General features: G+C 56.2%; 2 protein-coding genes and 2 long non-coding RNA genes across 5 annotated transcripts; all 4 read left to right on the forward strand.

Annotated features, from left to right (window-relative positions):
- Positions 1-518: 518 nt before the first annotated feature.
- Positions 519-4,447, forward strand: HROB (homologous recombination factor with OB-fold). Its single transcript, XM_054224751.1, has 10 exons — positions 519-619; positions 917-967; positions 1,275-2,189; positions 2,318-2,401; positions 2,593-2,733; positions 2,928-3,036; positions 3,116-3,201; positions 3,407-3,529; positions 3,694-3,886; positions 4,087-4,447. The coding sequence occupies exons 1-10, from the start codon at positions 617-619 to the stop codon at positions 4,158-4,160; spliced, it is 1,779 nt and encodes a 592-aa protein (XP_054080726.1). The 5' UTR covers positions 519-616; the 3' UTR covers positions 4,161-4,447.
- Positions 4,448-4,745: 298 nt separating this feature from the next.
- On the forward strand, positions 4,746-7,475 carry ASB16 (ankyrin repeat and SOCS box containing 16). Its single transcript, XM_054224465.1, has 5 exons — positions 4,746-5,146; positions 5,541-5,808; positions 6,423-6,915; positions 6,991-7,104; positions 7,187-7,475. Exons 1-5 carry the CDS (start codon positions 4,837-4,839, stop codon positions 7,370-7,372), a joined length of 1,371 nt encoding a protein of 456 aa, XP_054080440.1. The 5' UTR covers positions 4,746-4,836; the 3' UTR covers positions 7,373-7,475.
- A 3,783-nt stretch (positions 7,476-11,258) lies between these two features.
- LOC128919368 (uncharacterized) lies at positions 11,259-16,392 on the forward strand. 2 transcript variants are annotated; one of them, XR_008469884.1, is made up of 5 exons: positions 11,259-11,319; positions 12,447-12,518; positions 13,750-13,846; positions 14,273-14,401; positions 15,556-16,392. It is a non-coding gene; the product is annotated as an uncharacterized LOC128919368 (long non-coding RNA). The 2 variants fall into 2 exon arrangements; XR_008469885.1 differs by lacking the exons at positions 11,259-11,319; positions 12,447-12,518 and adding an exon at positions 12,613-13,392 and having other exon boundaries at positions 15,556-16,391.
- A 3,659-nt stretch (positions 16,393-20,051) lies between these two features.
- Positions 20,052-23,620, forward strand: LOC128919229 (uncharacterized). Its single transcript, XR_008469863.1, has 4 exons — positions 20,052-20,078; positions 21,450-21,512; positions 21,916-21,971; positions 22,058-23,620. It is a non-coding gene; the product is annotated as an uncharacterized LOC128919229 (long non-coding RNA).
- Positions 23,621-25,746: the final 2,126 nt, after the last annotated feature.

Below are 25,746 nucleotides of genomic sequence, written 5' to 3' on the forward strand. Positions count from 1 at the left end.
TGGCAGGGAATCACCCACGTGTGTGTGCACCTGTGACAAATGTGTGTGCAGTGGCACACATGTGCTCTGTGCACGGAGGCCTGTGCGCAGCCACATACCCCTGGGCACGCGCGTGTGATGGGCTGGTGTGCAGCTGCACACGCGTGTGAGTACACGCAGGGCATTGGTGGGCAAGACACACCCACACACGCGTGTGCTCGCCCCGCCGGCTGCCGTCACTGCTCGTGCAGTTGCACACGCGTGTGCGTGACAGCCGGGGAGGTCGGGGCGGTGATGGGGGACCGGTCCCCCCGCGGGGACGTGCGGGGATGAATCACGGCGGGCCGGGGCGGCGCTGAGTCAGCCGGCGGGGCGGCGCGGGGCACACGCGTGTGCGCAGGGGACACGCGGGGACACACGCGGGGGGGTGAGCGGGAGGGACCCCCGGGGCTGGGGAGGGGCGGGCCGAGGGACTGAGGGACGGACGGTGCCACCTCCCCTTTAAGAGGCGCGGCCGCATTTCTGCCCTCCGACTGGCGGCGCGGCGCCCTTAAAGGAGCCGTGCTCTCCTGGGGCCGCGGGGTCGCGGCCCGGCCCAGGACACTTCCGCCTCCGGGGCCTGGGCCGCGCTGCTGCCATGGTAACCGGGACCGGGACCGGGACCGGGACCGGGACCGGGACGCACGTTTGGGGTCCTCGTGGGGTGGGCCCGGCCCAGTGGGAGGTTTGGGGTCTCCGGGGAGGGGGTGGGGCGAGGTCTCCGCCATGGGGCCCTCGGTGTCTCCCCCGGCCCCCGCGGGCTGGGCCGGGCGATGGGGGTGCGGGGTGTCCCCTGGAGGGGGGGGGGAGCGGTGGGACAGGGTGGTTCTGGGATCCCCGCAGGGTGGGGGGGGGCCCCCATGACCAGCCCCTCTCTGGCTTTATCCTCCTTCCGCAGGCCTGCCGCCTCCAGAAGCTGTTTGGGGCTGACGGGGACCTGGCAGACGAGGTGAGGGACCGGACAGTGACAGCCCTGGGGACACCACCGGGTCCCAGCACCACCTCAATGCCCTGAGCCGCCCTATGAGGCGGGGGGGGGGGAAGGCTTTAACCCATCTAGGTGTGGTAACTCGCTAAGTGGTGTTAGCTCGTTAAGAGATGGCTTTAATCCCCAGGGGCCATCGGGGCAGGGTCCTGTGCTGGCTTGCACACCTCACCTGTGGCTCTGTGGGGTGGGATTGGGACAGGGATGTGGGGGTGGGACAAGGATGGGGAGATGGTGCTGTTTGGCTGCCCGCTGCCTTCTCCTCCCGCAGGATTTCCTCTCTGCCGTGGAGGACGCAGAAAACCAGTTCATGGTCCCTGCACCAATTCATGGGCAGCCCCCAGCCCCCGGTCAGCAGCCTCTCCACCCCCTGGGACCCCAGCTGGGTCACCGTTCTGGTAATCCCCCCAGCCTGCGGCCCATCACTGGGCAGGGGGAGCAGCCCATGGGCTGCCAGGGAACCCCGGCCGGAGGGACAGCCCCTCAGGATGAGCTGGACAATGACCTCTTCCTGGCTGCCTGCATGGAGCTGGAGGGTCCCAAGCTGCCGGCGGGGACCAGTGCTGCCTGGCCAGCCCCCGGGCAGTGGGAGAAGCCCCCCCAGACACACACGGGGCAGGAGAGCCCTCAGGAATGGGCAGCCCCCAAGAAGCTGCGGGTGGGAGAGGAGCTGGTCTCTCCCAGCTCCGGAGGGGTGGAGGGCAGGCAGGACCCCCTGCCCACCCTACAGGCAGCTCCCAAGCTGGTGCTGCGGCCCAGCACAGCCAGTGCCTGCCCCCCTGGGCCCCCCACCCCTCTGGGAAAGCCGGGTGGCTTGTGTGGCTTTGTCCCCACTCCCGGGGGTCCAGCCCTGAGGCCTTTCCGAGCATCCCCGTACCAGCCAGGAGTGAGTGGCTCCTCCGTGGGGCTGCAGGTGCCCCGGACCCCCATGGCACAGGCTCCCCGGCAGAGCTGCCCCCCACCCCAGCGGCCCCCCACCAACCCATCAGCCTTGATGAGCTGCGTGGAGCCCGTGCCGAGGCAGCCGCCGCAGCCAGCTCCGGCCAGCCTGCAGACCCCAGTGGTCACCAACCACCTGGTGCAGCTGGTGACGGCAGCCAGCAAAGCGCCCGGGGCCACCCCTCGACTCCCACCACAGGGGAAGACTCGCCGGTTCCCAGGGCCTGCCGGGATCCTGCCCCAGCAGGTGGGTGCAGGGGATAGGGATGGGGAGGGGATAGGATGGGAGCAGCTGGTGAAGAGATGCAAAACTCTGGGGCAACCTCAGAGCCTCCCTGGGCATCCCATGATATCTCTTGTTCTCTCTCCCACAAGCACACTGGGAAGCTCCTGGAGGAGATCCTGGTTTCTGCTCCCCAAACTCCAGCTCATGGGGCTGTGGCAAAGCCACGAACAGAGGTAAGCCCCTGCTCCAGCACAGATTTGGGTATGAATCCTGGTGGTGGTGCTGCTGCAGGCAATCCCCAGTCTTTCAGAGGGTGATGCTGGAAGGGGAGGGGGTCCCTGGGGCTCCCCCCTTGCTGTGCCAGGGCAGGGGGATGCGCTGGCTCAGCACCAGGGTGGTGACCGCTGTTGTCCTGTGACTCCAGGGACTGCCCAGCTCCTCACCGCCCACGGAAGAGGATTTCGGGAAGGGCCCCTGGCTTGCCATGAAGATGGAGCTGGGGCTGGATGAGAGAGACCCAAGCTGCTTTCTCAGGACCTACAGCGTGGTCATGGTGCTGCGGAAGGTGAGGGGGGGCCCTGGCAGAGGGCACTGGTCCCAAGGATTTGGTGTCCCAGCTCTCCCTTTGCCACTTGTAGCTGTTTCCAGAGCTGGGCATCAATGTGGGGAGCGGGCCAAGCTGGGGCTGCCTGCAGACATCACGTGGGCCCACGGGGCTGCTCTCGGGGACATCGGTGTGATGAGGGTCTTTGTGCGCAGGCAGCCTTGAAGCAGCTCCCCAAGAACAAGGTCCCCAGCATGGCGGTAATGATCAAGACCCTGACCAGGACCAATGTTGACGCTGGTGCTGTGTTCAGGGACCCGACCGGTAAGTGTGGCTGTCCGGGTCAGGCTGGGGCTCCCAGCTATTGCTCCCTGTGGCTAATGGGTCCCCTCCTCATCTGCAGGAGAGATGCAGGGCACGGTGCATCGCCTGCTGCTGGAAGAGAGACAGAGTGAGCTCAAACCCGGCTCAGTGCTGCTCCTGAAGCAGGTAGGAGATGCGGAGGCAGATCTCTGGCAGCAGCAAGGTGTTTGGGGCTGGTTCTGCCACAGGTGCCACTAACTCACAGTCACTGTGCCCAGCTGCCGGGCTCACATCCCATGGGAGTGGGACAAGGGGCTCTGCCAGCTCCTCCCCAGGCTGTGGCCAGCAGAAGCCAGAGCTCTGGCTCTGACCGACCATTCTGTCCTCGCAGGTGGGCGTCTTCTCCCCATCCCACCGCAACCACTACCTCAACGTCACTCCCAATAACCTGCTCAAGATCTACCCACTGGAGCCCGAGGGCAGCTTTTCGCAGCCCTTGTCAGCACAGCAGGAGGTGAGGGAGGGCATGGGGCTGCTGGCCCTGGAGGGACAGGGATGCTGGGATCCCCCGAGGGGGGTTTGGACTGGAGGGACCCTCAAGAGGAATGGGAAGGCTTGGGAGGGAGAGCTGAATCATCCTGTGGGCCCCCAACAATTAATCTCTGCTGGATTTTGCAGGTCCCTGCCCAGGCTGAGCTACTCCGAGACCACCCTGCACAGCCCCTCCGGGGTGTCCCTGCACCTCAGGACTGGGGACAGTTGAGGACGGGCAGCCACAGCGCAGAACAGTCTCCTGGGGGCTTCTTCCTGCACCCGCAGAGCCCCAGGCCCAGGCGAGAAGAGCCGGTGGGAGCTGACGGCTGCGACATGGGTGAGCTGGGCCTGCTCGAGGTGGGGAGGAAAAGCTCTATGTCCCACGGGAAACAGGTCCTGGGCTTGGACAGTGTCTCCCCTCCCCTGTAAAGCCAAAGGGGTCTCATCCCATCCCATCCAATTCCCGGTACGTGGAGTCTATTCCTTCTGTATACACATGTAAAACTCATGTGTTTCATCCTCCCTGTGCCCTTGCAGATGACCTGGACGGGCTCCTGGGGGAGCTGCCTGAGGACTTCTTCTCCGCTCCAGCCCAAGCTGACTGCTGCTGACATGGCCGTGGGGCCAGGGAGACGGTTACTACTGCTGGCACAGTCTGGGCTGCACCATGGCCTGGTGAGGATGCCCAGGAAGCAGGCGATACACCGCTTGCTCCTTTCTCTGTATGTCTGTTGTGTTTGTTCTGGAGCTGAGAGCTATGGGGACGTGGGGAGTCCCAGGTGGACATGGCCTCAGCGCCTGTCCTTGCTCCTCTGGGTAGGCCAGCCCCTCTCGGCTCCCAAACCTGCATTAAAGGGCTGTTTTGTCCCTGCCTCACCCTGTCTGCTCGTGTGTCACCATCCCCTCTGCCACCGTGGCCAGCAGTGCCCCTCTGTCCCCTCTCTGCTGAGCTGCAGCACCCCAAACCCTTCTTGTGGGGGGAGTCCCCGCTCTCCCTCTCCTCTTGCAGTGCTCCTGTGCAGCCTCAGCCTGAGCCCTGCAGGGTTGGGGGGGCACCCGGCTCCCAACCCAGCCCCATGGGACTCCCCATCTCGCACCCACCAACAGGTTAAACTCCCTGGCAGCCTTGCGCTAGCGTGACTGTTTACCACCCTGTGGGAGTTATTTATAGGGCGGCCTGGCCTGGGCTCTTGATTCAGCATTTGTGTGTGGGGCACAGCCCTATTTATAACCCCCACCCAGGCGCAGGAGGCAGCTCACTGACCCTCCAGCCCTTCTGGGGTCTCCATGGCCCAGGAAACCTTCGCCTTCAGCTCCTCCGCGCTGCGCTCATTGCGGCTCCAGCAGGAGCTGCTGGAGCAGGAGGATCGCCGTCGAGCCCTGGCTCGAGAATCGGCCACGCGGCGGTTCTTGTCATTGAGCCCCCGGCCTCCCCTCACCCCCCACCGGCGGCCCGAGTACTGCCGGGACCCCGCTGTCCACAATGCCTTGTACACTGGGGACATCCTGCGCATCAAGAGCATCTTTAAGGATGAGACCACCACGAATATGATCATGGAGATGGTCAGCGAGGAGCTTGTGTGGTCGCCTGAGCAGGGTACGGGACTGGGGGAGCCGCATGGGGTATGTGTGGGGGGTCCCTTCTCCTCCCCCACCCCTTCTCCCCCCCCAGGTGCCAAGGGGAGACAGGGTGAGGAGTGATGGTTGAGGATGCAGCTCTTCATGGGCTGGGGGGAGGAGGGCTGGCTGCTCTCATTTGGGGGTGGTGGGACTTCCCTGGGAAAGGCGGGACGATCCCAGTTTACTCCCCCCAGGGCTTTTACTGGCTGGGGCTGGCGACAGGGGGATGTTGGGGTTCACAGTCATCCCCCTGGGCTGGCATATGAGTGGGTGGGGGGTCTGGTGTGGGGTCAGGGGTGGGTGGGCAGGGCTGGAGCAGCCCCTCTGGGTGCCCCCGCTGCCCCCCCCGTTGACACCTCCCCATCTGGCAGGGCTGTGGGTGCTGAGCTCCCGCCGGCAGCAGACCTCGGCCCTTCGCATCGCTGCCAGCCGGGGTTACAGCGACTGTGCCCGGCACCTGCTGCTGCAGGGGGCGGTGGTGGACGCAGTGGTGGGGGGCCGAGCCCCCCTGCACGACAGCGTGGCTGCCCCCCGCCCCGACTGTGCCCGCCTGCTGCTGGCCTTTGGGGCAGACCCCAACCTACTGAACGCCGAGGGCTCGGCCCCCCTGCACCTCTGCACTGCGCCGGAAAGCCTTCTGTACGCCACGCCCACGTGGGCCATGCCCTGCCACGCCCACCCTCATCTGCATACAAGGCCATGCCCCATTGCATGCCCAGCCCCTGCTCCACCCAGCTGCCTGGGCAGACCCTGGGCAAGGGTGGGGCTCATCTGCATGCTGGGCTCCACCCACCTCATCCGCATACTTTGCTGCTCCCACCCCACTCTACATACCGTGCCACACACCCAGCCTCATCTGCATGCCAAGTCCCGCCCACACACCAAACCACCCCCACACCCTCATCTGCATACCAAGCCCCACCTACACCCTAGCCCTGCCCCACCCCATGCTAGGCTCCACCTCCCGTCCAAGCCACACCTCCAACGATAAGCCCCACCCTCTTCACCCTGACCAAATCCCACCCCCAAAACCAAGCCCCACCCAAAAATACAGTCCTGGGCATCAACAAGCCCCGCTCCCAAGCCAAGCCCCGCCCCTCCCAGGCCCTGGGCTCCCTGCAGTGAGCCCCCCCCCAGCATCCTCATCCCAGTAGTCCCAGGGGGGTGGCTCTGGGGTGGTGTCCCCGGGGCGGGTGACAGAGGTCTTCGAGGCTGTCTCCAGCTGTGTCACAGCCGTGTGTCGCCTCCCCCAGGTGCGCAGAGCTGCTGCTGGCTCATGGGGCACGGGTGAACCTGGGGACACGTGACCAGCAGCTGACGGCCCTGCACGTGGCGGCGCGGCAGGGGCTGGTGGCCCATGTGGAGCTGTACCTCCACCATGGTGCCGACCCCTCCTGCCGCACCCGCCAAGGCGAGACCCCCCTCAATGCTGCCTGCGCTGCAGCTGAGCGCCCTGAGGAGGCCGAGCGCTACTACCGAGTGGCCGAACGGCTGTTGGCTGCCGGCGCCAACCCCGGGGCTGCTGGCCGCAAGGACCACACGCCGTTGCACAATGCCTGCGGCAATGGGCAACCCCGGCTGGCACAGCTGCTGCTGCGTCATGGGGCCGATGCCACCATCCCCAACTGTGCTGGGTACACCCCCATGGACTGTGCCCTCCACGCTGTCGAGGAGTATCGGCACCAGCACCCCGAGGAAACCATCGCCCTCCTCCTCAACCATGGCGCCGGCCCCGTCCACCCCAAGGTGGGCAATCATGGGGGGGTGATGGGGACATGGTGGCGATGTCTCCCCTCCCTCGGTGACACCTCTCTGTCTTAGATGCTCAAGTTCTGCTGCCGGCACCCACCAGCACTGGAGATGGTGCTCAACGCCTACGACCGCATCCCACCCCCCGAGAGCTGGGTGGGATCTGTGCCCCCGGAGCTGTGGGAGGTAAGGGGGTGACACGGTGTGTGTGTCCCCCATTGCCACCACACCCCGCTCACCTCTCTGTCCCCGTGTCCCCCCTCCCCAGGAGCACCAAGAGTTCTATGCCTCAGCGCAGTGCATGGCGGGCACACCGCGGCGCCTGCAGCACCTGGCACGCTGTGCTGTCCGGCGGCACCTGGGCGCCCGCTGTCACCTTGCTGTCCCCAAGCTGGCCCTGCCAGCCCCCCTGCGCCACTACCTCCAGCTGCCCCTCACTGGGGTCATCTCCTGAGAACAGCCCCCCGCTCCAGGTCTCCCGCCAGGAGCGACCAAGGGGGGGTCGGTGCCTCTGTGTCCCCCTCAAGCGCCCTAGTGTGAATAAAGGACGTGGCGGACGTGGCTCTTGGGGTGTCTCCTTCCCTGCAGGGACCAGCTGGGGCAATGGTCACTGCACCAGGTGGGACAGGGGGACCAGGGAGGGGGGGACAGAGCCAAGGGGGGGTCACAGGGCCGGGGGGGTGACATGGCTCAGGGAGGTGACTGCCAGGCCCTGGGGAGGAGGTGTCAGGCCCCAGGGCGGGGGGGGGGGTTGACAGACAGGCCCCGGGGGGCACAGGGCCTGTGAAGGGGGGTGACAGGCCCTAGAGAAATGACAGCCAGGCCCTGCGGGGGGTGGGGGGGTGGCAGCACCTGGAGGATGTGACAGCAAAGCCCTCGGAGGGGACAGGGCACTGCAGTGAACGGAGGACGTGGACTGGAGGCTGACATGGCTTGGAAAGCCCAGCGCCCCAAGGCTTGTGGGGCGAGGAAAGCAGCTCCCAGAGAGCGTGAGGACAAGCCATGATTTTTCCTCCTGGCGCCTTGGGCGCGGGCGGGAGCAATCTCCGGACGTTTGCGATTTTTGTGCCCGGCCCTGGGGAGAATGAAAAAAGGTGGCGTCCGGGTGGGGTGTGGAGTGGCGCCGGCCGTCTCCGCCGTCGGAGGGTCCTGCCTTGTCTCGTTGCCGTGGCGGCCAGCGGCAGGTGCCTCGGGCGTCGGCTCCCACCTGCGGGGAGGGCTGGACGCGTCACGTGACCCAAGCTGACCAATAGGGTGCTCCCTCCCGCCTGCCGTGGCGCGTGCAAGAGCTGAGGGATCGAAGGGGCCGGGCCGTTAAAGGGCCTTCTCCAGGGGCCCTCCCCTCCCTTTCCCTCCCTTTCCGCAATGCCTGACGTCCGTGGAAGACCCTGTCCGCTCACCTGCCTTTGATCCCCACCAGTGTGCTCTGGAATCCGGTTCCCGTCCCTTCCTGAGTCCAGGCTGGAGCTTCCCCAGCGCCTGCCGGTGACGGATTTTGTATATGTATTTGTAAATATTGTATCTATTTCATTATTTCCTTTTTATTTAATTATTAATATTTCTTGAAGTAGCTCCAGGGGATGGAAAGGTTTTGAGCTGTTTAGAAAATGAATGTTACCTTCATAACACTGATATTTTGTTGCTGGTTTTCCTGAGGTTAGTGGATCCAGTTCACCCCAAAAGATGTGGGCCACGGCCCCAGAATGTCTGAACGTTCTTGGGATGCATTAAAAAAATGTTAAAACATCTAACTGTGGGCATGAAGTGTTGAAAAGATATTGGATGTGTAAGCAGACAGTCTAGATAGATATTCCATATCATAAGTGTTAATGTATAAGCCTAAGCAGATCTAAGTCTAAACAGGTTTTCTATATAAATGTAAATAGATAATGTAAATTCCCTAAATATATATGTGCAAGTAGATACATGACTGTAAATGTCTGTGCTATATATGTATTTGTGCAGCCAGAAAGGAAAAAATAAATAAAAATGTTCATGCTGAAAAGCCAAAATCACCGTGTTGTGTTGTGGATGACGCGCCATCCCTGCCTCCCACCCTGGTCCTCTTCGGACTCACTGCTGCCACCCCCCTGGCCCTGGTGCCCCGCGTGGAGCGATGCAGCGTCCCTGGGGTCATTCCGGGGTGAAAGCCCCTGTTCCGCAGGTTTTTGGTGCAGAGGCGCTGGCTGTCGCTGCCAGGGCTGCGAGTGCGGGCAGGAGCGAGAGCTGGGAGCCCCGCAGCCCGGTAAGTGGTTCCGGTCCCCGGCTGGACTAAAGCGGGTTGAGAGCGGTCAGTGCTCATCACCCTAATGAGCGCCAAGAGCGGGTTAATTAAGGGGGTGCTGCCGCCCGGCGGCCGTTCTTGTAGGTGGGGAGCGGCGCGTGTGCTGTGGCCACGCCTCCCGCCCCGCGTTATCATCGCCCCCTGCCCTCACTGGCCACGCCCCCTGCACCTTTCGACCACGCCCCTGCCCTCCTTGGCCACGCCCCTGCCCTCTCTTGCCACTCCCATGGCCTTGCCCCCTGGCGGTCTTGGCCACGCCCCCGGCCCTCCCTGGCCACGCCTCACCGCACGCTCGCTGCTGCTGCCCCCCCGTGGCCCCAGCGCGGTACTGCAGCGCCGGCCCCGCACGGGCTGTTGCCGGGCACCATCCTGGGCGGCGGAGGAAAGCCAAAAAAAAAAAAATATGCCAATTTCGGGCTCCCGGGAAAGTCAAATCCACCCCGATTTGTGCAGCCGGAAACCAGTTTGGGGAAAATAGGACCCTCCTCCGTCCCGCCTCCCGCCCCGAGCTGCAGTACTGGCTTCTGCTCGCCAGCAGTGAGCGCTGTGGAGCCCGCTGTACTGCGCATGCGCGGCCCCCCGCCTGCAGTACCGCCTCATGCTCGTAAGGACGCCGCAGCGTGCGGCTGTGCACTGGGGGTACTGGTCGTCCCAGCTCAAGAGTTTTTGACCAAAAGCCGGTACTGCAGCTGGGGAGGTGCCTGCGGGCCCCCTGGCTCCGTCTTTCCGCCTTCCTCTTCTTTGCCCCTCAGCTGCGCCTCCCCGGTCCCGCCTCCCGCCCCCTTGGCCCCGCCTCCCGGAACTGCCTCCCGCCCCGCCATGCAGGTGCTGGCCCACACGCAGCTGCAGCGGCCGGTGCCACCGCCAACCTGCGGGACCCCGGCTCGCCCTAGAAACGCCGGAGCACAGGGAGCACTGCGGAGGGGGCCGGTCCGCGAAATGGGATTCTTTTGTGCTGTTGCAAACAGCTCAACAGTTTTTAAGGAGAAAAAGCCGCGTTTGGGTAAATTCCCCGCCGGCGGGCCCGGCTGCACGGCCCCGTTGCCACGGTGACGACCCCCCGCCCCCTCCGGGGCGTCTTCACCATGGCAATCGCTCGTGGGCGGATGGGCGGGAGGATGGGCCAATCAGAGCGCGGGCGCTGCGCTCCCTTTGGCCGGATCGCCTCGCCGGTGGGGATTGACGGCGGCGACGGGCCAATGGAGCGGGGCTGCCCGAGGAAGGGGGGAGAGCGAAGACCAATAGGCGTGCGCCATGGGCGGGCTGGGCCCGCTCGAAATCGGAGCGGGGCGGTCCGGGGGGAAAGCTGGGCTCAGCGGACGGGGCCGGGCCCGGCCCGCGCGGCCGCCGCGAGCACGTCGTGAGGCAGCTGGATCGCGTCAAGGCGAGCGGCGGAAGGCCTGAGGGGTCCCCGAGGGTTGATGGGGGGGCCGGGAGGGCCCTGAGTGGGGCTGGGGGAACGGGAGGCCTGAGGGGGTGCATTGTCGGGTCGGAGGGGGATGGCTGGGCGCGCTTCCCCGCGGGGTCCCTTCCGCCTGCGGGGTTTAGGGTGCGGTGCTGGCGATGCCGGAGAAATGAAGCCCGGAACGGCGGTAAGAAAGCAGCGTCCGGGCTGTGCTGTTGCCGCCCCGCAGGGGCGCCGGGCCGGCCCCTCCGCAGTTCCCCAGCGCTCCCCCCAAAATGCCCGTGGGGCCCTGGGGGTGCCGGGCTGTGGAGTAGCTGCGCTCCCTCAGCGTCGCCCAGGGGGGCTGCAGAGGGAGGGAGGAAGCAGAGGGGGGGGGGCCGGTTTGGGGCCCGACACCGAGACCAGGTCTCCTGCTCCCCGGTCTGGCGAACAGGCTTGTGTGGCTGGTTTTGGGGCTGAGAAAGAGAGGGAGTTGTGTGGCTTTGGGCTCAGGAACAGGATTCAAGATGAAATCTGCTCCAGGCCCCCTCTCTCTGCGCGGAGGGTCCCGTCCTGGCCCCGCTCCGAGGGCAGTATGGGTTGCGGGTCCCTCGGCTCGTCCCTGTTGGCTGTGTGTGACAAACAGGCTCATTTCTCTCCTCTTCTTTTCCCAGGGTCACCTTCTGCGGCACGGCAAGAAAATCCTGCACGGCTCATTCCGCTTGCTGCTCAGGTAATGCACGTGTGGGGCTCAGGGAGCGGGGAGACACATTTGTGAGTTCAGGGATGCTACAGATACTCCCTGTCAAAGCCGGAGAAAAGGCAAATTTGCAGCCGGTGCAGAAAAGCTGACGAGGAGTTGCAATTAACAGAGTGTGCCTCCTGCCTGAGTTGGTCCCTTGGTAGTTAGGAATGGTTTCCTTTGGGATCAAAGCCTGAACTTTCACTTCTGGTTAAATTACCTTTGTTAGGGTCAAGCGTTTTTCTTCTGTTCGTACTGGTTCCAGGGGCAAGTGGGAAATAGCCTTTTCTTTTCCTATGCATAAGTCAATTTCTACTAGTCTGTGGTGTCCATCTAGTTAATGTTTGAGCACCTAGAGGCCAGTAGAAATGTAATGAATGAAACGTGATGGAAACCGATGTGTTGCTTGATTTTTACACTTTTTTATTATTATTGATTGACTGTGGAAGGCATGTTTTTCTGTGGCTCAATCCACATTGTTCTGTGGAGCCTTCAGTCTAGGACTTTTAAGCAAAAAAAGTTTGTCGTTCCAGAAAAGGCCTGGTCCTTCCTAGGACTGAGGTTCAGATTCGGAGGGTCTCTTAAGTACACGGTCAGAATGAAAGCCAAATTTCACTGGATGTTGCTGCTGTTACTCTTTACTTTCATTAATGTCCCCACAGCTACCTCATGGATGGGAGCTCCGAATCGTAATTTTCTTTTTTTTCCAGTCTCTAACACGCTCTTTTCCCCCCAAGGAGAGGCTACGTTTAAGAGTTAATTAGTTTCCTCCCAAACGTGCCAGTGACTAAAATTGAGTTATGATTATTAATACCAGAAAAATGACACCGCTTTTAGAGATCTGGACTATTTCTGAACTCGTATTCGTCACGTGCAAATGTCCTTGGGATACAGATCGTCTGCGCTTTGTGCTCTCGCGAGACAATACACTAAGACAGGGACGAGCTCTGGGAGACAGAAAAGATACAAGGTCCTGGGGTTTTTGTCTGTTTGTTTTCTTTTGTGGGGGTGTGTGTGCTTTCAAAAACAGAGTGCACTGTTGGTTGCACATGGCAGCCTGCAGAGCTCTTTTGCTGACTGACCTCCTTTTCTTTGTCACTTCTCTTTTGTGGCTACAGGTTTCATTTGGATAATTTTAGAAGAGCGATTAAGTGACGTGCCTGTGTAAAAGTGCTGGCAATACCGGGAAGGTAAATACTTGAACCGGTAGTGAATAACGTGGCTACAAGTAGAATTTCTGAAGGAAGAACAACAGCAGCAGCAGGAAGCAAATGGCAAGTTCCCCCAAAATTGTGTGTCCAACACATCAAAGTTTAATTGCTAAATATTGTTTGGCAGTATGTTACACGTGGTTGTTTTTGTTAAACATAAACTTTCAGGAAATTCAGGGTTGTGCATGGCAAAAGAAGTCCCTCTGTCTGTGTGTCCTGCTCCGTAAATGTCTGGCAGCAGGGCCATTTTTCCCTGTTCTCAGTATGGCCATGGTAGTGCTGTGATATTTAGACCTAACAGACAGGTTTAGGAGTGGAAGAAGAATGCCTGTTTTCTGTAAGGGCTATGAACGCTGACCCTTTTCTCCCTCTGCTGCTTTCCTGTGCACCAGGTGAAGCTGTTTTATTTTTCTCCCTTGATGCGGGTTTGCAATTTGCGTTGCTAGGTTTTTGTGGAGTTCTCGTTGTGGATCACTTCTGCTGTGGCCAAGTGTCAAGATGCGGTTTTCAGTTCGCAGTTTCAGAAACCACATGCCCTGAAATGGGTGCAGGTGAAGCTGACCTTGGGCGTGCAGCCTGCGCTCACTGGGACGCTCAGGGGCTCCTCTTCAAAGCAGCCGGGTGTGTGCGGGCACCCGCAGGGTTGCACTCTGGTCTGAGAGCGTGCTGTGTTTTTGCTGCTGGGAGGTGGAAGTGAGCGTGTGCCCGGTAAATCCAAGGGCATCCAAAAGCTGGGAGGGACCCTGAGCAGGTTTGGTGGCACAATGGCAGTTTGAAAAGATCTTGACCATTGGGAGAAACGGCCTGGAAAGAAATCACTGCATTTTTGCAAGGAGGCGGTTTAGAAGGAGAGGTGGGTTGCTGTACCCTCTAACAAAAATCTTAAAACTCGGGATGTGTAGGGTGAGGAAACCCTGTCTCTATATAGGCTGAAGAAAATGTGTTTAGGCGTCTGTGTCTGTCGCAGCGTGTATCTGCGTGTATCTGGGAAAGTGGCTCTAGGGCAACCAAAGCTGCCAGTGAGTCAAAAAAAGTCAGGTTTGTCTGAAAAATGCAAAAGCTCTAGTGTCCCGTATCAACAACTGTGCTAGAGATGAAGCCAAATACTTTTTCCTCCGCTTGGCTGTAGTCCTTGCAAACCTCCACGAAAGAGGGGAGCTTTAGATTCCTACCCAGCTTTACGCTAAAGGGTTTTTTCCTCTCTTGGCAGAACGTCAACTGCCAGCGTTTCTTCTGCGGTCGCCCTTTCTTCTGCCACGACAGTACGGGACAGATGGAAAGGATCCGGAGTGCGCTGCGAGTATGTGGTACGTCTCCGATGCGCGTTTGCTTTTTTCCTAAGGTCCTTGTCGTGTGGACTTTGAAGTTAACACGAAGGAGGTGCCAGCTCTCCTTCTATAGTTCTTCTATGAAATATTTTAACAAAATCCTAAAAGTAAAATAAGGTCTGTTCTGGAGCATGTTATGCCTGTGCAAAGCTTACTTCCCTCTGTTTATTTTTCTCTTCCTGAGAGCATAATCTTCTCTTTCTGTGTGCTTACTGTTAAATGATACTGTGAAAATAATTTTGTACTAAAAGAGGGAAGAAACTGTTCATAAGAGTTCGCGTGTTCAGAAGAAGCAGACTTTGTTTTTGTGATAAAAGCTTAATGCTTTTTCAGTCAATAAATTTTAAAAATATCTTACGGTGGTACTCAAGAACCTCACTGAGATACCGGCATCTGTCCTAAAAGCAATCCAGGTCAAAGAAGAGACATGGACAAAACAGGACAAATCGGTGTCGCTTCTGCATGTTTTCCAGGCTTTGACACGAAGCATCAGCAGCCTCGTAACTGCTGACGGCGAGTCCTGATGTGGTTTTGGTGAGTTGTGGCTTCCAGTAACGTCCTTTGTCTGTAACCTGCAGCGTGTCATTTTGACTTTGCTTGGAAAGAGATTTTTCCAAAATGGGACTGTTGTTCATTCAAAGCGGTTGCATTTTATGGAATTCCCATCAGCAACAAGCCTTTGTGCTCCCTTCTAAAAAAGGAAAAGAAAAAAAATTTCCTTCCAAAGGCCCAAGCACAGCACATTTTCCAACAGTTTGGTGGCATCGCCGGTCTTTGGGTTCTCGGTTGTAACAGTCGAGATACCATAAAAACACATTCCTCTGCATGTTCAACACAGACAAAAGCATTAGCCAATCTGCCGGTCTTTTTTGGTAGCCTGATGGATTGCAGCGCCGGGGATTTGATCCCCCCCCTCCCCGCCCCGTAAAACCATATGGGGGATCTTTTATCTCACTGGGTTTTCTGTGCTAAATGGAACTTTGAAAACCAAAAAAGTTAAAATTGTATGATTTGCAAACTGACTTGCATGGTTTAAACTGCAACTGCCAGTATAGCTGTAGCATACAATGTAGATTTGATTTTCCCCCTTCCCCCGCAAAGGTAAAACCGTTTGGGGGGATCTTTTATCTCACTGATTTTTCTGTGCTAAATGAAACCGTATAAAAAAAAAAAAAAAGGTTAAATTTTTATGATTTGCAAACTGGCTTGCATGGTTTAAACTGCAACTGCCTGTATAGCTGTAGCATACAATTTAGGAGGTGTCCTTAAGCAGATAGGTATTTGTTCTAACGCTTTAAAAAGAGAGGCAACTGAATATAACGTTTGTTTTTTTTTTTCCTGCTATTTAGACGGCGTGCTCTGAAGCACTTTATTTCTGTCTGGCTTTCAGTGGCCTGTTTCCTCAGCAGTCCAGTAGCATCTCTCCTGGGCAGTGCAGCTGGCCAGACGTCCCTCCTCCTTGTGTAGCACACAAAAATCCTATAGTCAAATTATAGCTATGTATTTTGGAGAGAGATAATGTAATGGTATCAATTCATAGCTGTGCGAGCTAAATTAGTGCCAGAGGAAAGTCAAATACTTCTACAGTACAAGTATTTTTAATGAGTGTATGTAAATGTAGGCACACCTTTTCAGCATAACGTGAATGACCGAGCTTTGTTCTTTATTGTTCCTTCTGCTGTTCACAGTTTACCCTTCCTTCTCGGCTGCATTGACCCAGCGAGCGAGGTGGGCAGCGGCAGTGTGAGGGCTGTACCTGCGGCGGTGGGTCTGTCAGCATCGATTGTGGTGTTACAGCGCAGCCTGCTCCTGTCACCCCGCTGGGTGATCTCCCTGCAGCCGCACTGGGAGGAAGGGGCCAGGCGTTTCCCAGCGCCGGCCAGAGTGTTCGCCCTTACGCTAAGAACGTAATGGCATCCTGGCTTTTGCAGGCTGTGCTGTGTTTGGAGCTGAGCTGCTTCCCCAGAATCCTCCTGTAGCTCAGCGACTGTCCCGTCCCTTGGTCTGACGGAATTCCTCTACTCCCTTCCGGGCTATTTTTTAAGATGCTGAGCTATAACTGGGGATTTTTGTTTTCCAGGTGCCTCGTCGTAGGCATCTCGTGCTGCTCGAGAGATGCCCCAGCCCAGGTTTGCAGCCGGTGGCAGAGCCTCCCTGAGGGGAAGGGGCCAGCCCTGGGTCTGGGTGTTTTGGGCATTTTTTTGGAGTGAATAGAAGGATGTCTGTGTGTCTCAGGGTTGTGATGATGTAATTTGGGGTACCTCGATGTCATTGGGGCAGCGATGATGCGGCAGAGGAGCAGGTGAGTGGGGGATGTGGGGTTACGTGAGGGTCTCCCAAAAGAGGTGGTTCACAGCCCCAAAACGTCTGAAAATCTTGGGATGCATTAAAAAAATGTGAAAACCTGTAACTATGGGCGTGAGGCACTGAAATAGAGAACAATCTCTCATTTATATATGAGAAATATATACATTGAGAAATAATATTATGTATGTAAAATAAGTTCAAAATAAAAACCTCTATGTCTAAGGATTCTATGATTCTGTGCTTCTGTGTTATACAAAAGATCCTAGAATATAAAAATATTAAAAAAAACTTATTTATAAAAAGATATTAGTGTCAAAATAGATGTGTAAGCAGACAGTCTAAATAGATATTCTGTATCATAAATGTTAAAGTCTAAGCAGATTTTCTACATAATTGCAAACAGGTGATATAAATTCCCTAAATAGATACTGTGTAAATAACTAAGGGGGTGCTGCCGCCCGGCGGCTGAAGGCGGGTCCTGCAGGTGTGCGCTCCTCCCTGCGCTGTGGCCCCGCCCCCGGCCCGCCTTGGCCCCGCCCCCGGCGGCGCTGTGCGTTGATTCCGCAGCTCGTGCGCATGCGCGGCTTCGCGGAGACCGGTCTCGAGAGCGCGGCGGCCGGAGGGGGAACCAGGACCGCCGGGACTCCGTCGAGCTCCCCGCCGCCTCGAGCGCGATCGGTGCAGCCCGCCCGGTCTCGACAGCGGCCGTCGGCGCTCCAGTATCGGCTCTTACGCGTTACCGCGCCCCCGCCAGTGCCCGGCAGTTTTCCCGTTGTCCATTTCCAGGGCCCCTCAGTCAGCCGACGCGCCTCTCTATGGCAGTTTAGTCCTCCAGGGCGCCCCTCAGTCCGCCGACGCGCCTCTCTATGGCACTTTGGTCCTCCAGGGCGCCGCTCAGTCAGCCGACGCGCCTCTCTATGGCAGTTTAGTCCTCCAGGGCGCCCCTCAGTCCGCCGACGCGCCTCTCTATGGCACTTTGGTCCTCCAGGGTGCCGCTCAGTCCGCCGACGCGCCTCTCTATGGCACTTTGGTCCTCCAGGGCGCCGCTCAGTCAGCCGACGCGCCTCTCTATGGCACTTTAGTCCTCCAGGGCGCCGCTCAGTCAGCCGACGCGCCTCTCTATGGCACTTTGGTCCTCCAGGGCGCCGCTCAGTCAGCCGACGCGCCTCTCTATGGCACTTTGGTCCTCCAGGGCGCCGCTCAGTCAGCCGACGCGCCTCTCTATGGCACTTTGGTCCTCCAGGGCGCCGCTCAGTCAGCCCACGCGCCTCTCTATGGCACTTTGGTCCTCCAGGGCGCCCCTCAGTCCGCCGACGCGCCTCTCTATGGCACTTTAGTCCTCCAGGGCGCCGCTCAGTCAGCCGACGCGCCTCTCTATGGCACTTTGGTCCTCCGGGGCGCCGCTCAGTCAGCCGACGCGCCTCTCTATGGCACTTTGGTCCTCCAGGGCGCCGCTCAGTCAGCCGACGCGCCTCTCTATGGCACTTTGGTCCTCCAGGGCGCCGCTCAGTCAGCCCACGCGCCTATCTATGGCACTTTGGTCCTCCAGGGCGCCGCTCAGTCAGCCGACGCGCCTCTCTATGGCACTTTGGTCCTCCAGGGCGCCGCTCAGTCAGCCGACGCGCCTCTCTATGGCACTTTGGTCCTCCAGGGCGCCGCTCAGTCAGCCGACGCGCCTCTCTATGGCAGTTTAGTCCTCCAGGGCGCCGCTCAGTCAGCCGACGCGCCTCTCTATGGCAGTTTAGTCCTCCGGGGCGCCGCTCAGTCAGCCGACGCGCCTCTCTATGGCACTTTGGTCCTCCGGGGCGCCGCTCAGTCAGCCGACGCGCCTCTCTATGGCACTTTAGTCCTCCGGGGCGCCGCTCAGTCAGCCCACGCGCCTCTCTATGGCACTTTAGTCCTCCGGGGCGCCGCTCAGTCAGCCGACGCGCCTCTCTATGGCACTTTGGTCCTCCGGGGCGCCGCTCAGTCAGCCGACGCGCCTCTCTATGGCAGTTTAGTCCTCCAGGGCGCCGCTCAGTCAGCCGACGCGCCTCTCTATGGCACTTTGGTCCTCCAGGGCGCCGCTCAGTCCGCCGACGCGCCTCTCTATGGCACTTTGGTCCTCCAGGGCGCCGCTCAGTCAGCCGACGCGCCTCTCTATGGCAGTTTAGTCCTCCAGGGCGCCGCTCAGTCAGCCGACGCTCGTCTCCACAGCACTTTAGTCCTCCAGGAGCCCGGAAGTGCCCGCTCAGTCCTCCCACGCGTGTCTCTATATCACTTTAGTCCTCCAGGAACCCTCTCAGTCCTCCCACGCGTCTCTCCATGGCACTTTAGTCCTCCAGTTACGCCGCTCAGTCAGCCGACGCGCCTCTCTATGGCACTTTTAGTCCTTCAGGACGCCCCCTCAGTCCGCTGACGCGCCTCTCCATGGTGATTTAGTCCTCCAGGATCCAGGAAGTGCTCATCAGTCTTCTGGAAATCACCTGCTTCCAGCACTCTTCTGAAACCATAAAACACGATTACCAATTAACCACGAAAATATCTGAAGATAGCAAAAATAAAGTGATGCCTGCAGAACTTTCTTCTTTACAGCAACAAGCAGACAGAACTCAAACAAAAGCAGTAAGAGAATCACCAGAGGCAAGTGCCCAATGGAAATAAAAATGACTGTTGCTTTGCCTGCTGGGAACTTAAGGCATAAGAAAAGGAGCTCCTGCTCCTGTGGCCACCTTTTTGTCTTCTGGGGGGTTGTCCCCGCCCCTTTCTCCAGGGGATTGTGGGAAGGGTGGTGGGCGGGGCCCGATGGCAGTGGGCGGGGCCCGGGGTATATGAGCCACAGGCTCGGCTCAGGAGCTTGTTCTGCTGCTGGGCTCCTCTGGGGTCAGTGCTCTGCTGGTCCTTCACTTGTCTGCAGCTTTCGGGCAGGCATGTTTTGGTATTTAGGGAGGCAGAGGTAAGAAGGCTGAGTTAAGACCTTCAGGACCAGTACACATCCTGCCACCTGTATAGTAGAAAGTTGACTGGTATGCAGCTTTTTTGTTTCCTTTTTTTCAGGTCAGTAACTTTGTGATGAGTGTTTAGGGGATGTCCAGATGGTTTAATAGTGTGCTTTTCTTTATTCTAGGAGTGCTGCATTTTCCTAGAATTCCTGACTTTATTGAAGATGGGCCTGTGGCTTTTTCCACCGGTTTTGCAGTATGCTGTGTGAGTTGCTGATCTTGTTTCTCTTAATTGGGTTGATGATGAGATTATGTTGTAGGGGTTAGGGTGAGGATTTTGTATGTATCTGCATATTGTACTTCAGCACTTCTCAAGAAAGCAGCAGGGATGTAAGGCATAGTGTCATTCAGGGTATGGCATGGCTCATCACCTTTCCCCATTGCCCAAATAGTGCTGTGGTGTCCCTAGAGTTTTTGCAGCTTGCAGCAGGCCCCTCATAGATCGTGTCAGGGCATTACTTATTTTGTGGGTCCATAGCAGAGCCCAGAGTCTGTGGGAAGACAGAAGATAGGAGGTGCCTGCTGAACACAGGGCATGGCTCAGAAGAGCAGCTCCTGAGGAGTGGCTGACACAGGGGTTTCAGGGTTGCAAATATAGAATGGGAGCTGTCAAGAAGAAGCGTGGGTCCTTCCCTGACAGTTGAGGAGATGAGGTTTCTAAAAGTTTTGGTGCTGGGGGTTGGCTAGGAAATGGAGGCAGGTTCATCAGTCTTTGTCATATTGGTTTTGCATTTGGATTTGGGTGTCAAGAGGGTCTGGTCTGTTCTAGTCCCTTGCATTTGAGGTGAGCTGGATAGTATTGAGGAGGAGCATGGGACCGGTGATTTCACAGAAATGCAATGGTAATTTTGTGTTTGTTGGTATCTTAGGTGTCATAAATAATTGCTGCTGCAGCCTCTGACTCTGGAATCAGCGTGAAACAGGTGAGCGGATTGCCATGGCACCTCTGAGGAGGAGGGTGCTGTAGAAGAGGTTGGCCTCTACTATCAGGGTGGTCACTGCTGGAGCCATGGTTTCTTTTTGTTTTACAGATGAAGAGGAACGTGGTGACTGCAGGAACACATCAGTTAGCTGTTTGTTGTGGGTTTTTTGTCAAAGATGAATTCAGACCCCTGGCTGTCTGAAAGCTAAGTAGAGGCACAGGCGCTGGAGGGGGGCCAAGGTTGACAGTTTCAGGGAGGAGTTTTCAAGTCAGGGTAGAGCAGAGGGCTATCCAGGAGGAGTCTCCTCTGAGTAGGTAAAGGGAGTGCGTTACTCTTCAGCACAAAGCTAGTGTGTGCTGGGCGGGGCAGTTCTGGCCTGTGTCTGTTGTTGTGTAGTTTGTGTGCTCTGTCTTCTGTGTCTTGGACTTTCCTTAGGTTTTGATATCCTCGTTTCTCTTTGCACTCAAGGGGCACAGCATGTGCCTTGGGCAGCCCCTGTAGAGTCTCGAATGCCTGTGCTAATTGTCAGAGTGCCCAATGGGCAATTCTTGCATAACAATTTTAAAGTGCAGATCGGACTTGCCTCTTGGAAGTTTCTGGATGGTCCTCTTCTGCAGCATTGTTCATGGCTGCATGAGCAGCTCTGTTCTCTGAGCTATAGCAGCTCTAGCCATCTGCTTTTATGAACTGGGATTTCTTCCCTGCATCCTTACATTCTCAGGTCTTGAAGCCAGGCTTCCTGCACATATGTCATCTCCATTTGGACAGGAACTTCTTGGAATGGGCTGTTACATTTGACTCTTTTATGATTTTTACAACTTTGCCACAGAGCCTCCTCACGTCTGTGCTGTGGCCATCAGTCGTCTTGCCCAACAGCGTCTCTTGTCTGAAAGTCATTCTTCTTGTGGAGAGTTTTCTCTCATCTTGGAGTCACATTGTTGTCTATAGTGCTGCGTGGTGTTGGGCTGCACGTGGGTGTGTTTGGCGTGGAGCTGCCCTGCCTGGGGGTGTAGAGTCAGGGGTAGGTGGAACAGCAATAACAGTCTATGGGTAATATGTTGATCTGCCAAGACTGTTTAGCCAAAGGTTGTACAGTCATCTGGGATCAAGCAGCCATTGGCAGGGACAGTCATTTCCATAGTGTTTTATGGGGATGATTGGAGCCTCCTGGGAGGGCCTGTTTGGCAGTAGTGAAGCAGATTGAAGGTGTTAAGGCTTGTATGTGTGGGGATTAACACTGGGTCCAATTTTTTTTTAATGGAGGCTGTAGTTGGAGCCTAGATGATATTCCTAAATGGAAACAAGACCCCTGGAATCATTCAGCTACTGATCAGCATCTGGGTGACTTGTTTACTGATTTTTTTTTTTCAGATGCAGAGGGACAAGATGTGCACCAAAGAGTCATGGAGAAGGCAAGCGGGACCCTGTAAGAAGGTGGGTCAGCTCACGGTGCTGGAGGGAAGATGTGACTGGTGGCTATGTCATTTTATTATGGCTTGGTGGTGGGGTGTGGGTGTTTTTTTTCATTTTGAAGGTATGAAGTGATGAGTAAATCAGGATATTGGCACTGGATGTGACTCTTGGGCAAGGTGGTCAATGAATAGTGGGCTGAAGCAGCAATTCTTGTCAGATGTTATATTGTGGGTGAAGTTTTTAGTGTCCTTTGTGTCTGTTTTACAGGTAGTCTGTAAGCCTCAAAGCAGCAGCCCAAAACCATGGAGGGCAGGTGGGCGAGAGGCCAGGGTAAAGGAGCAGGAGACAGGAATGGCTGTAGGCAGGCTGAGGTGTCGGGCAGTATGTCAGCATATGTCTTTTGGTTGGCTTTTTTTTTTTTTAGGTGCAGGACGCAGGCTCAGAGGGACTAAGCCGCATGCTGATGAGCATGCTGAGAAGGTGAGGCGGTTGTGGGCCACATTGGTGTCTTAGTAGTGAAGTATTATACGGCAACCTGGTTAATTATTTATCTTCTGGTTTTGCAGGTGCCCTGTGAGCCATCTTTGGAAGTGGATGAGCATTAGAGGTGAGCCGAGGCAGCAGTGAGGAGGAGCTTGTGGCTGGTGATTTCTCACATGTGCAACAGTAATTTTGTTTCTTGGTATCTCAAGCAATGATGGCCACAGCATTTGACTCTGGAAGGAGCAGGTGAGTGGAATCCCATTGTGCTTTTGAGGAAGGGGAAATTGTGGAAGAGGTTGGCGGTGGCCTCTCTGAAACTTCTTGCTGTCACTGTTTGGTTTTCTTTAATTGTAGATGATGATGAACCTGGTGACTATAGGAATGTCCCAGATAGTCGATGTGCTGTGTTTTTTTTTTTTTTTTTCTGTCGACATCGGATTTAAGACCTCCAGCCCTCTGAAAGCTAAGTTGAGTGGCCAGGGCTGGGGAGGGGCTGGAAGGGGAAAAGTTTGTGATTTGCAGGGAGGCATCTTAAAGTTAGAGAAGGGCAGAGGGCTGTCCTGGAGCCATCCCCTTTGGGCAGGTAAAGGGAGCGGATTAGTCTTCAGCACAATGCTAGCATGAGCCGGGCAGGGCGGTTCCAGCCTGCATCTGTTGTGTTGTTTGTGTGGTCTGTCTTCTGTGTCCTAAACCTTCCTTGGGTCTCGATGTTCTCTTTACACTTGAGGAGCACAGCCTGTACTTCAGACACCATCCCAAGAGTCTTGAATGCCAGTACTCATTGGCACTGCCCCAGTCAGGCCCCACTTTTCTTGCATTATAAGCTTAAACAGTGGATCGGCCTTGCATCTGGGAAGTTTCTGCGTGGTCCTCAACTGCAGCATTGTTCCTGGCTGCGTGAGCAGCTCTGTTCTCTAGCCATCCATTTTCAGTGACTGGGACTTCTTCCCTGCATCCTTAAGTTCTTAGGTCTTGAAGCCAGGCTTCCTGCACGTACATCTCGGTTTGAGTCACTTGTTTTCCTGGACCATTACATTGTACTCATTTATTGGGGTTTCCCTAGAGCCTTCTCGTGTCACCATTGTGGTCTTGCAGGTCTTCTTGCCTGACAGTGGCTTATGTTGGTGTCATCCTTCTTGCTGAGAGTTTTCTCTCATTTGTGAGGTGCATTGTTTGTAGTGTTCTGTGTAATGTTGGTCTGTGCTTGTGTGTGTTTGGCTCGGAGCTGCTCTGCCCGGTCATGTAAACTCTGGGGTAGGTGGAACATCAATAGGAGTCTATGGTTAGTTTGTTGATCTACCAAGACTGTTGAGGCAAAGGTGGTACAGTCAACTCCCATCAAGTAGCCATCAGCAGGTTGTGTGGGCAGCTCTTTAATTAATGGGGTTGTTTTGGGATGAGCAGAGCTATGTGGGAGGGGCTGTTCAGCAGTAGTGAAGCAGACTGCATCACGAAGATGCTAAGGCTGCTTTGTGTGGGGTGTAATCTTTGTATGTTGTGTGTTTTTTTTTTTTAATGTCAGACTGTAATTGTACTCCAGATGGTATTTCTAAGGCAAAACAAGACCTTTTTGAGGGTGTGCACGTGTCCATGGGGTTCCCCCTAAAAGATGCAGTTCACAGCCCAAAAAATGCCTGAAAATTCATGTGGGGAACGTGTGTTTAAAAAAATAAAATAAAAGCTGTATATATGGGTATGAGGCATTGAAATAAAGAACAATTTCTCATTTTTATACATATTGGAAAATATGAGTGTATGTATATAAAAAGGAGTTAAAAACAAAAACCTGTATCTACTATATTATATAAAGGATGTTATCATATTAAAAGATCTGTCCCATAGCCAATTTTTGCCTTCATAGTTCTCTCTCTGTCTAGCTCCCTGTTGCTTCCTCCTGTCTGATCCATAGCCCATAGCTGTTTTCTTTCCCCTGTGGCTCCCTTTCCCTGTTTTTCCCCCCCCTTCTCTTCCCTGTAGTAGATTGCTATTGCATTGGGTTTAAGTGACAAGGTTTTGTTGGCTGAGTTGTGGGGGGCAGGGGCTGCAGGGGTGGGTTCTGTGAGAAGACACCAGAAGCTCCCCCCATGTTGGGTGCAGCCAGCTCAGAGGGGGACCTGCTGCTGGTCAAAGCTGAGCCCATCAGCAACACTGGCCAGGAGTGGAGCAGAGAGTCCCTGCAACACGTGTCGGCCCTGCTGTTGGAGTGGAAAAAGAGTGTGAGGAGGAAGCAGCAGCAGAGACAATGCGAGATGAACTGACCACAATCCCAACTCCCTGACACCTACGTTGTCCGGGGGTACGATGTAGAGAAGTCATGAGTGAAGATGATCCCAGAAAAAGAGAGAGGTGGTGGGAAGGTGTTTTTTTTTAAATTCGTTCTTATTTCTTGTTATTTGATTGACAATAAGTGAATTTCCCCAAGTTGAGTCGGTTGTTCTTGTGACTATGAGTGATCTCTTTGTCCTTGTCTCAACCTACAAGCTTTTTCATTTTAACTTCTCCCCTTGTCTCGTTGAGGAAGGGCAATGATTGAGAGGCTGGGTGGGTACCCAGGGGCCAGCCAAGGTCAATCCACCACAGATTACTTCTATTAAGCTTTGTGTCCTTGTGTTTTAATGCTTGACTATGTTTCTTTTACCCAATCTCTTTTGAAACTTTATTTCTCTCTTTCCATCCCTTTCTTTTAAATTCTTGGTTAGGTTTGTTGAACCCAGTTCGTTTTAAAATTTTCTTGCTACTTTTCCCTCTCTCTGTCTCCCCAAATTAATTTTAATTTCTTTCCCATGTTCTTGTAGCCTGTTGCTTTTCATAATTCTCTTCCTCGATCTCTTTCTATGCACTTCTGCATACCTAACTTTTAAGTCTCCGTTAGGATTCTCATATCCTATGCCTTTCAAAATTTAGTGTCTATATCTCCTCCTAGACATCTCCCTGCCTATAATTCCCAATTCTCCCCTCTATTTTCAGCACACTGTAACTTTTTTCATTTTTTTTCTGCATCTGCCTGTCATTTTTTTTGCTTATTTTTCTTGTACCCTGTCGCTTCTCAAAACTTTCTTCCAATGTGTACTTCTGCCAGGGTCCCTGTTTCTATTTTGTATTTCTTGATCATATTTCTTTTTCCCTGCTCCTATGTGTTGTCTCGTCTTATCCTGCTGGTTACTTCCACCTCTCTCTCCTGGTCCCCGTCTGTCTCCTCTATTTCTCTCTCTTGTGTTTTTTTTTCTTTTTTCTTCCCTTTTGTCCCTCTGTCCTGCTGCCTTTGGGCACTGAGCCTTGTAGCCAACTCACTGCCGGATTTCTTTCTAGTTATTCCGTTAAGGAATAAACACTTCCTGCCGCCTCTGCACCCCTGGAGGCACTTGCTGCCCCCAGGGTGCAGAGCTCATTGCTGGGGACAGGCTCAGGGGAGGGGGTGATGTGCTGTGGGGCTTTGGCAATGGCCCCTCTTCCCAGTGGGCTCCAGCTGGGGCTGAGGCAGCCCAGGTGAGACCCATGAGGGGAGGATGGGCTGGGCTGGGCCAGGCTCAGGTTCAGCCAGTGAGGCTGAGGTCGCAGCTGGCTCTGCTGTGCCGAGGGGCCTGCCTGGGCACAGCTGCCTGCTGGAGCTGGCTGAAGAGTGACACAAAGGGGGTTCCACAGGCATGTGCCTCCAGCAAGGCACAGATGGTTCCCACGGCAAGGAAGGATCCCTCCCAGCCATCCCCGACAGAGCGCACCACCAGCACAGAGCACCAGGAGCTCGCTGTCTCTGTCGTCTGCACGTGTGAGC

Source organism: Rissa tridactyla, chromosome 19 (assembly GCF_028500815.1).
Source record: "Rissa tridactyla isolate bRisTri1 chromosome 19, bRisTri1.patW.cur.20221130, whole genome shotgun sequence".
Lineage (NCBI taxonomy): Eukaryota > Metazoa > Chordata > Aves > Charadriiformes > Laridae > Rissa > Rissa tridactyla.